At 50.3% G+C, this 10197-nt stretch overlaps 1 protein-coding gene across 2 annotated transcripts; it reads left to right on the plus strand.

Moving 5' to 3' along the window:
* The first annotated feature begins 1056 nt into the window (after positions 1–1056).
* Positions 1057–9843, plus strand: GEM (GTP binding protein overexpressed in skeletal muscle). Of its 2 annotated transcripts, none has more exons than XM_059672232.1 (5): positions 1057–1219; positions 2646–2976; positions 5554–5630; positions 6725–6929; positions 8514–9843. In XM_059672232.1, the coding sequence occupies exons 1-5, from the start codon at positions 1199–1201 to the stop codon at positions 8789–8791; spliced, it is 912 nt and encodes a 303-aa protein (XP_059528215.1). In that variant the 5' UTR covers positions 1057–1198; the 3' UTR covers positions 8792–9843. The 2 variants fall into 2 exon arrangements, with proteins under 2 accessions (XP_059528215.1, XP_059528214.1); XM_059672231.1 differs by lacking the exon at positions 1057–1219 and adding an exon at positions 2352–2372.
* Positions 9844–10197: the final 354 nt, after the last annotated feature.

A 10197-nucleotide genomic window follows, 5' to 3' on the forward strand; every position in this document is an offset into this window, starting at 1 on the left:
GCATCTGGGAGGCGCCTGTGTCCCCAGAAGGAGGTCACTGACAGCCTTCAGCTGGTGGTGCAGAGCAAAGAGTCAGGAAAACCAGGTTTCGGATCCCGACTCCGCCACTTGCATGAGCTGTGTGACCTTGGGTGGCATCTCTGGCCAGGTCATTTCCCCTCCACAGCATGGAGGTAGCAATACCTCCATCGTGTGGAACTGGGTAAAGATTGAGGTACTGCAGAGGCTAAAGTACCGACAGATGACAGGTACTCAGAGGGACTTAGTAAATGGTGGTGGTGGTGATTATCCTTTGTCCTTTATGCACAGGATATGGGGGGGGGGGGGGGAGAGGACAGTGTACCCCAGTGTCTAGCTTAGGCTCCTCCCCATGGCTGGGAGGCATGGACTGGCTCCAGGCCCGGGCCCAGGCTCCTGGCACAATGTTGCTGATTCCGGCGCTGATTAAATTCCCTGCTTGGAGCCTCAGCATCCTGACCCAGAGCAGGAGGGCGGGCATTTAGCGCAAACGGATGGAGCCTAACCAAGTTATCTCTCAAAGCTGGCCCTTTCAAGGTCTTGTCCCCTGCCCTCACCTCTGGTTCCTTCTCTCTGGATCCCTGTCCGAGAAGGGAAATAAACAGTCGTGCAGGCTCCCCTTGCCCCCACTTGGGCCGAGCAGGTGCCGGGCGGGCATGGGCGGTTTTTGCCCCAGACGCCGCCCTGCCGCTCCAGGGGCTGCAGCCCAGGCTGGAAGCTGGCGTCTCCGTGCGCCTGGCTGGCCCCTGGTTTTGTGTTTGGGCAAAGCTGGGCTCTCAACTCAAACCTGCCGCCTCCTCCATCCTTTTCCCGACCGTTTGCAAATGCTTTTTTTCTTTTTTTGGCCGCGAAGCTTGATGAAGTAGCCCTCAGAGTATTTCTGTCTCCCTGCGTCCACCAGGCAAAAGAAAACAAAATGAAGCAGCTCGGGATCCAACTGGCGTTATTTTTTAAAAGGGGGAGAGAGGTCACATGACTGCGAGTCACTGATGGAGGGGAGAGGCTGCAACCCCGAGCTCGCCGCAGAGCCGCCCCGCCCGCGGGGGCGTGACGTCACGGAAAAGCCCCGCGCGGCGGCCGCTATAAACCGCGGGCGGCGGCGGCGGCGGGCGCGGCTCGGACGGCTGCCCCGCGCAGGACAGCGCTCTGCGCCGCGATCGTGGCGCGCACCGGTGCGTGGATGCCCACGTGGCAAGGCCAGGTAAGGGGCTCCTCTGGGGGGAAGGGGGCTCCCCCAGGGAGTGATTGGGGAGGGGGTGCGCTTCCCAGACCCCGAAACTGTCTAAGTTGAGAGCGGAGCCCTGGAAGCCGAGGTTGGCGCTCCGGGTGGAGGCGACTGCAAGGTGCAAGGGAAGCCGTTCCCGGCAGGTTCTTCAGTCCCGGTCAGGGGGAGGTCACCCTCCTGCAGACCCAGCGGGCAGGGGGCAGCCGTCGGGGACACCTCTGGCTTCTGTTGGGATGTCCACGGGGGAGCGGGGTGGGGGAGCCGCCGAGTAGGCGTCCTGGCCGGTGGCCGGCGTGTTGGGGTGCGGAGTGTGGGGCGACGTGGAAAGGGGAATGTCTGTGCTCTTCGTATTTTCACGAGTGGGTCTTGCCGATGAAGATGAGAAAGCTTCTGCTCTCTGATACTTTATTATTTCGCGGGCAGCCTGCAGGACAGGCCTCCGTGCCAGGGGAAGGGGTCTGGCCAAGGGGACGCCGTTGCCAAGTCGTTGCATGCCCTTTGAGCAGGGAGAGCCTCTGACCTTCTGGTTTGCTTCGAGAAGCTGGGCACCTGAGTTGCATGAAAGGACTCGGAGCGGGCCTCGTCGGATGAGAATTCAGCGTTTTCTCTGCAACTTTGAAGGGGTCTCAACGGGAGCCGGTCCTGTCCCTGCCCGGACGACCAGGCTGGGGGCTGGGGCGTTTAAACGTGGTGCCCGCGGGCGAGAGGGCAGAGCGGAGGCATTGACCTCCAACGGATTCGTGATTGCGGCCCCCCTCCCCCCAGATAACGGCTGATTCAGGCAGCCGGGGAGCGTCGGGGCAACTTGACTAAACAAGGAAGTTCCAATCAGCGCGGCGCGGTCCGCCGGGGAGGAGTGACGTCATTGCACGTGTCTCCCCCCGCGCCCCCCCCAAGGCGCACGGGCCCAGGGGGCGCCAGTGCCATCAAGAGCCGTGACCAGACCAGAGCAGCTCCCCCGGCCCCCGGGCCCCCGCCCCGTTAACTCCCTTCTGGCTGACTCTGTGCCAGCCCCGAGTGGTGGTGGTGGTGGCGGTGGTGGTGGTGGTGGTGGTGGTGGTGTGTGTGTGTGTCTCCCACGGGTTCCCTGAGGATGAAGGGAGATCCCGGACGCTGGGCGATGCTAACGGTACTTTTTTCCTCTTTGCAAATGACAACCTGGTCAAGGGGCTGGTGGCTAATTGTGTGTGTGTGTGTGTGTGTGTGTGTGTGTGTGTGTCCAGTTGAGAAAGCCTGTTGCGCTTGGGGCTGTTTCATTGACGTCCCTTAGGTGAGGACTCCGCGGGTCTCGCCCACTTGGTGGAGGATCGCTGATGGCGGGCTGTGTGCGCGAGCCCCCACGTTCCCGCTCGGTGCTCGCCACTCTCACTACCGCTGACACGCCGGCCGCTCTGCTCCCCAGGACCCAGCGATGACTCTGAACCATGTCACCCTGCGCCGGGGCCCCGTGGGCGCGCAGCCGCAGCAGCAGCGCTGGAGCGTCCCGGCGGACGGCAGGAACCTCATGATCCAGAGGGAGCCCAGCCAGCGAGGCCAGCGCCCCGCCGCCCCCGAGGACCCCTGCCGCCGGAGCTGGTCCTCCGACTCCACCGATTCGGTCATCTCCTCCGAGTCCGAGAGCACCTACTACCGGGTGGTGCTCGTCGGGGGGCAGGGCGTGGGCAAGTCCACGCTGGCCAGCATCTTCGCGGGCGTGCACGACAGCATGGACAGCGACTGCGAGGTGCTGGGAGGTAGGTGCCCCGCCCCTCCGGGCTCGGTCCGCCCCGCCGTAGCCCCCGCAGCAGGAGCCAGCGGGCGGGCCATTTATCCGCAGAGCTGAGCGCTGCAGTTACGCACGCATTCTTGGCACCGAAAAACCCTGGCCTGTTGGCACCGGCCGGTGGGACAATGAGATGAAAATGCTTCTAGATAAAACCCTGGGCCGGGAGGGGATTTCTTAGGTCCCAGCTCTAACCGGGCTGAGCGGGGTGGGGTTGAGGGACACTGACTCATCAGGACAGAGCTAGAGGGTCGGGCGCCCACCTCTGGCTCTTGCCAACTCTGCCCTGGACTTTTCAAGAGCTCAGTGTAGAGGCGGCTTTTCTCCATGGCTATTCCTAAAACCAAGACGATTTGAGAAACCGAGCCATCACTTTATTTCCACCAATATTAGCGTTTGTTTGAGGGTGTAAAATCGTTTAAAATTTGTATTTGAAATAGTGCGACCTCTTTAAAAATTTTTTGAATTATAGCAATAATGATACATATGTTTGTATCAAGTCTTACCGTTGTTTTTTTTCAAGACAGTTTCCCTGCACGATCTCATTTAAGATATTTATTATTGAAGTCAGGCTTATTTCCAAAACCGATTTGAGGTGACATAGTCTCCAAAGTATACATGGGTGCCTCAGGTACGTGCAAAGCATAGCGCTACGTTCTGGGAGGTGATGGAAGATTCTCATTGTCCATGGTATTCATACAGTGTCTTTCAGCCATGGTTTCCGTCTCAGCATACCCAGCCAGGGTGGCTGCATGTCCCCATTCGCAGCTGTAGAGATGAAGCGAGAACCTTCCAGTGCTTGCCCAAGTGGCATGGTCTGTCTGTACCTTCAGTTGCGAGTCACAGATGAATCACGGACTCCACAGAGCAGAAGATGCTCTAGTGATGCTCAGTGCTGCCCTGCACTTGTTGCATAGGAATCTTGCTGCATCCTTAGTACTGTCTGCCCACGTCCATGAAATGTTTATTCCAGGGTCAGGGAACTCACTGCGTCTTAAGGCAAGTTCCCGTTCTGGGCTATCAATGATGACTCATTAGAACATCGATTTCTCTTCTCATGTGGGGCTCTCAGGAACGATAGCTAAACAAGAGTCAAGGGAGAGAGAGGGTCAGAACGGCACCATTGCTTTTCTCTTTCTTTGTGAAGGCTGGTGGATGACGGTGGCTATTTTTATGGTTCATTCATTCAATTAATAAGTATTTACTGAGCACTCGCAATATTCCAGGCACTGTCCTGGGTGCTGGGGGTTAGAGCAGTAAGCAGCACAGATGTAAATCCATGTCTTCACATTCGGAGGCCAGAGACATAAAGTGATAAAATAAGTTAGTTAAAGGGATTGCATGTTAGATGGAGATAAGCACAATGAAGAAAAACAGAACGGGAAGAAGGGATGTTAGCAGAGAAGAGGTGTCTAAATAGATGGTCAGGGAACGCCTCGCCCAGAAGGAGGTAAGGGAACAAGTCTTTTGGATATTTGAGGGAACAGAGTCCAGGCAAAAGGAACAGCAAGGAAAATGGTAAAAGAAAAAATTATAAAAATTATACGTTTTAAATGACGAATGTGAAAATAGAGTGGGATGGGCTCACTTATGGAGAGGATAGGAATCTTATTTGCAAAAATTCCAGTAAACTCAGTAAATCCCCTGCCCCAGTGGTTTTTCTGGGATGGAGCTGCTCTGGCCTATTACACTGGTTCACCCTTCATCTATGTTCAATCTCAGCTCAACTGCAGGGAGGAAAGTTTCCATTATCAAGTAGAGCTGGAGTCTGCTGCCTGCTTATTCCGAGGGAAATGTATTTTTTTTTAAGGAAGAAAACAGAGACAGTCTCGAGATTTTTTTCTTGCATGTCTCAAAAAAAGAGAAAAGTTTCTGAGCTCAAAGTTCCTGAAATTGCCAGTGAATGCCCAGTAGCCACCCCACTGAAGGGCATAGTGAGTTGTAAGGCTTATGAATGAGGCTGATAGTTCCATGGGGCGCAGTGGGTGTTTTCTCATGGCATCGGAGCTTGAATCTGAGTCAAAAGCTCTAAAGCAGCGGTTCTCAACCCGTGGGTCGCGACCCCTTTGGGGGTCGAACGATCCTTTCACAGGGGTCGCCTAAGACCATCGGAAAACACATATATAATTACGTATTGTTTTTGTGATTAATCACTATGCTTTAATTATGTTCAATTGGTAGCAATGAAATTGGGGGTCACCACAACATGAGGAACTGCATTAGGAAGGTTGAGAACCACTGCTCTAAAGTGAGTTTGTACTCAGGGTTTTCCTATAGAAAAGATCCAGGAATGATGCAAATGAGTGCCTTTCACGGTAATTGGTCTCGTGGTACATATTCAGAGGTGTTCTGCTTGTAAGTACTGGAGGAATATATGTAGAATACCGTTCAAGGTGATAAAAGATAATAATCTGCCTAATGAATATCTGGGTATTTACATAATTATATACTTAGTCAATTTATTTTCTAGCATCGTTTTTTGCATGATCATCTTCATATAAAAGTGTTACTATTTGCCTGACCGATATCACTGTTCTTTCTCTTTTAGAAGACACATACGAGCGAACACTGATTGTTGATGGCGAAAGTGCAACAATTATCCTCCTGGACATGTGGGAAAATAAGGTATGCGGAGCCCAGAGCTCTCTGTGAGTTCTTTTAGGGTTTGTCTTCCAATAGGCTGTTGGGTATGAGGGTGACCTTGTACTTTTTGGTGTTCCAGATGAGGTAGGTTCATTTTCTTGAGTAAAAGCTTTTACTTCAAGCATCACATGATCTCACTCATATGTGGAATCTAATGAACAAAATCAACTGTTGAACAAAATAGATCCAGAGACACAGAAGCATGGAACAGACTGATGAATCTCAGAGGGAAGGCAGGGAAGGCGGGGATGAGAAGAGAGTAAGCAAAGAAGTTTTATACATATTTGCATAACCCACGGACACAGACAATAGTGTGGTGAAGGCCTAGGGTGGGGGGAGGGGGGAGGGGGTCAGTGGGGGAAAAAGGGGGGGACATCTGTAATACTTTCAACAATAAAGATAAATTAAATGACTTAACTTCCCAAATACAAAAAAGAAAAAGCTTTTACTTCTGAAATATGACACTGTTCTAAGGAGCAGATCATTCACAAATGAGCTCTGAATAATAAGCAAGTTGCAGTGATTCGCCCTCAGTTCTACTAAAAAATATTTTACAAATATTTGTTTTAGGGAAAGAGCCAACAAGTGTGAATGGTAATTTCACTGGTAAACTATATAAAACCACATTATATAAAGTTGACAGTCTCAATACTAGCCTTCAAGATTTGCTTTTTAAAGATTTGGGCTTCTGTGTATATATGCTAGACGTTCTGTTTATTGAAAAGCCTCCTAATTCTCGCAAGACGATTCTTAATTTTATCACCTGGGAAAGGCAAAGGGAGTTTTGGGGGAAGCCAGAAAAGGCACATTTTTAGTAGTTTAGACAGAGAATGGAAATGTTTGGCAGAGTCATTGTATAAGTTGTCAACTCCATTGGACAGTAAAAGCTTTTTGGCAAGTACTTTATGGGCTAGCAGTCTTTACAGCCACCAGACATGATGCATTTTGTGGAGTTGGAACAAGTTTTATTTCTATCTCAGACCAGCAAGGGTACTTTGAGATACACTTATTTTGCAAACGGAAGCCTCATTCACTAGGCCAACCTGCGCTCACGGGAGACCTTCTCATTCCATTAGGGGGAGAGCGAGTGGCTGCAGGACCACTGCATGCAGGTCGGGGACGCCTACCTGATCGTCTACTCCATCACAGACCGAGCCAGTTTTGAGAAGGCATCCGAGCTGCGGATCCAGCTCCGCAGGGCCCGGCAGACAGAGGACATTCCTATAATTTTGGTTGGCAACAAAAGTGACCTGGTGCGGTGTCGGGAAGTGTCTATTTCAGGTCAGAGGGCTGGTGCTAAGACCATAGAAACACTCTCTGGGTTTTCTTTCAAACAGGTATTCTTCCTTGGCTCTTTCATGCAGTTGGAAGTAGGGACTCATTCAAATGCTTTATGGAGTTTTATGTATCCCCAGCCAATCATCCCTGTGCTGGGTACTGCTCCCTTGTTCATCTGGTCTACCTGCAGGATTCCAGTCTCCCCACACCCAAAGGTTTCCCCGAGATTCCTTTAGGGAAGATATCATAGCCAAGGGTTTACTGACAAACCCAAGCCTTTTCTGCTGGTCCTTTCTGTGTTCCAGGGAAATCTCAAAGAGTTCAGAGAAGAAGAGGTAGTATCTTCATGCAAGAAGGATGGGAACTCTGACTTAGGGGAACTGAGTTTCATTGCGGATAAGAATTCTACGCAGGCTGCCTCTAGTTCCTGTAGACCGTAGAAACACCCTCCTACCCTTTGCTTCCTAAATTTCAGTTAAGATATCTTTTGGGTTTGGTACAATGGTTAAAAAATAAAATACTGCATTACCAGGCTCTGCTCCGGAGAAAAGATATCTGTTAGAGGCTTAATGGACACACCTTGTTTGGGAGTGTCAGGAAATGAGTGTCTGTGGTAATCACTTTTTTCAAACCAAATCCTGGACACATAGTCATTAAACACAACGAAACATTTGCGGTTGAGGCTGTTCCCGAAAAGCTTGGACAGTTTGCTGAATTTGTGAATTCCTCAAATTATTTTTTTCAAAATAGCTAATCGAAACTTTAAAAAGTTTTTTAAAGGGAGAAAGCCAAGTAGTAGATTCTTATTTTCAATTCAGGAAATTGGGGAGGAAGAGTTAAGAATATGAGCTTGAGCCCTAGCCGGTTTAGTTCACTGGATAGAGCATCGGCCTGCGGACTGGAGGGTCCCAGGTTCAATTCCAGTCAAGGGCATGTACCTTGGTTGCGGGCACATCCCCAGTAGGAGGTGTGCAGGAGGCAGTTGATCGATGTTTCTCTCTCATCGATGTTTCTAACTCTCTATCCCTCTCCTTTCCTCTCTGTAAAAAATCAATAAAACATATATATATATATGAATATGAGCTTGAGCATGACGCAGGCCTGGATTCACAGATGCCACTCAGAGGCTGTGTGAACTCGCTCAAGTTTTTAAAAGACCGCCCTTCCCCCAGTGTCTTTATCTATCTGAGAGGGATAATGTATTTTCCAAGATTGTCTGCATTAAAAAAGGTTTACAAAGCAGTTCCCAGCACGTGGTTAGTGCGATACATTAAGGCTATGGTCTTGACTGTTATAATAAATATTACTATTTTGACGAACTGGGACCTTCATGCCGTGAATTTGGGGGGCCAGGTCGAAAGCGCACCTCTCTTGCTTCCAGGAATCTTCTTCCAGGAGACTCCTTGCTTCTGATGGTGCCCGGGGAGGACGTGTGTGTGTCAGAGGGGCTTCCCATACTCATTGCATGTGCGACCGACTCAGAGTTACTGTGAGGGCCACTTACGGCCAGGAATCCTCGGCTTGGCTGTGGGCTGGGTGGGGTCACACTGGGCCGCCCCTCTGAGTTCTCCCTTCCTCTCCCCGCAGAAGGGAGAGCGTGTGCGGTCGTGTTCGACTGCAAGTTCATCGAGACCTCCGCGGCGGTCCAGCACAACGTGAAGGAGCTGTTCGAGGGCATCGTGCGACAGGTCCGCCTCCGGAGGGACAGCAAGGAGAAGAACGAGCGGCGGCTGGCCTACCAGAAGAGGAGGGAGAGCCTCCCCAGGAAAGCCAGGCGCTTCTGGGGCAAGATCGTGGCCAAGAACAACAAGAACATGGCCTTCAAGCTGAAGTCCAAGTCCTGCCATGACCTCTCCGTGCTCTAGGCGCCCCGAGCCACCCAGATGTCCCCCTCATGGACATCGTCGAAGGCCACTGGGACCGATAATCTATATTAGATTGAATCCGTAAACATTGTTAGATGCGGCTTCCCCTTCTGCAGCTGGGAATGTATGTGTTAGCCTGATGGGCCACCGGATGCACGGGAGGTGAAAGACCTTTGTAAAGAGTCGCTGTTTATTTACAGGAAAAGCCTGACGTTGCGACTTGAACACCCAAGACATCAGAGGATGTGTTCGGTGTTCACACGTGTTTCCTCTTTCCCTCGGGTAGTAGAGAATCGAAGCCTTAAAAGAATTCCTAGAAAAATAACTGTTCATTATTAAAAATTTCCACAGGGTTCTGATATTTGAATTTGAGGCCACTGGGTCATAAGCAAATAGAAGAGGGTTTATTCCAGGGAGGAAGTGCCTTATATCTGTGGAGCTAGGACTGTGGGATCGAGCTCATCGCGACTGTTACTGCTCCCTCCGGCTGTGAAAAGAAATGACGGACCTGCTGGAGGCTAAACCTTGCAAACGGTTTTTGCTCAGTGCTCACAGTTGGGGATCCAAAAATTTGTAGAATTGAGGACTGATACATGTACCACTAATGGGTTTCAAAAAGTATATCTTCACTTCTGTGTCTTATAATTTTTTATTCAGGGCAATTTATTTTAATCAAATTAACTTGGTCAAACCACCTTTTATGTTTCATTATTTTTACAGTCACAGGTTCATCATAAAAATATTTTTAAAATCTGAATTATTGATAACCTGGAGTGCAAAGTGCCACATTTTTAAGTGTAATCCAAGGCCTGAATTTTTATGACACAAAACATAAATATTTCCAGTACTTTGAGTTGACTCTTGTATCCCACACCTCTGCTCTATTTATTATTTTGCAAAATAATAACCATTTTAACATTTGATAAAGCATATTTATGACATGTTTCTTAATAAGAAAAATGTCCATTTTATTATCATTTTATATCTTTTTTAGAATATGCAAGTATTTACCTATATATCTTATAATAAAAGAAATAAAATCTTTGAAAAAAGGCATTCTTAAATGTTTTTCCTCCCCAAACAAGATGATTATAATTACATTGGAGGCCCGATGCATGAAATTCGTGCAAGAGTAGGCCTTCCTTCCCTCCGGCACCCAGGACCTGGGCTTCCCTCGCGGAGGGAGGCCCCACCCACCTGCCGCAGCCTGCCAATCTGTGGCCTGGGCCTCCCTCTTTGGGGCGATCATGGAGCCCGCCCCCTCCCCCCCATTGATTGCCCCGGCTGGTGGCCTGGGTCTCTCTCTGCCTGGGATCATGGGGTGATGGGGGGGCCCCCAATCAACCGCATCACACCCGCTTTGGCTGGCCTGGCACCAGTGAGTGTCATTGCGTGGTCATCCGGAA

Source organism: Myotis daubentonii, chromosome 17 (assembly GCF_963259705.1).
Source record: "Myotis daubentonii chromosome 17, mMyoDau2.1, whole genome shotgun sequence".
Taxonomy (NCBI): domain Eukaryota; kingdom Metazoa; phylum Chordata; class Mammalia; order Chiroptera; family Vespertilionidae; genus Myotis; species Myotis daubentonii.

Coding starts and splice junctions, on each gene's coding strand:
- GEM (XM_059672232.1), top strand. CDS start 1,199: ATGCCCACGTGGCAAGGCCAG. Junction 1,220..2,645: donor TGCCCACGTGGCAAGGCCAG/GTAAGGGGCTCC, acceptor TCTGCTCCCCAG/GACCCAGCGATGACTCTGAA. Junction 5,631..6,724: donor TGGACATGTGGGAAAATAAG/GTATGCGGAGCC, acceptor TCATTCCATTAG/GGGGAGAGCGAGTGGCTGCA.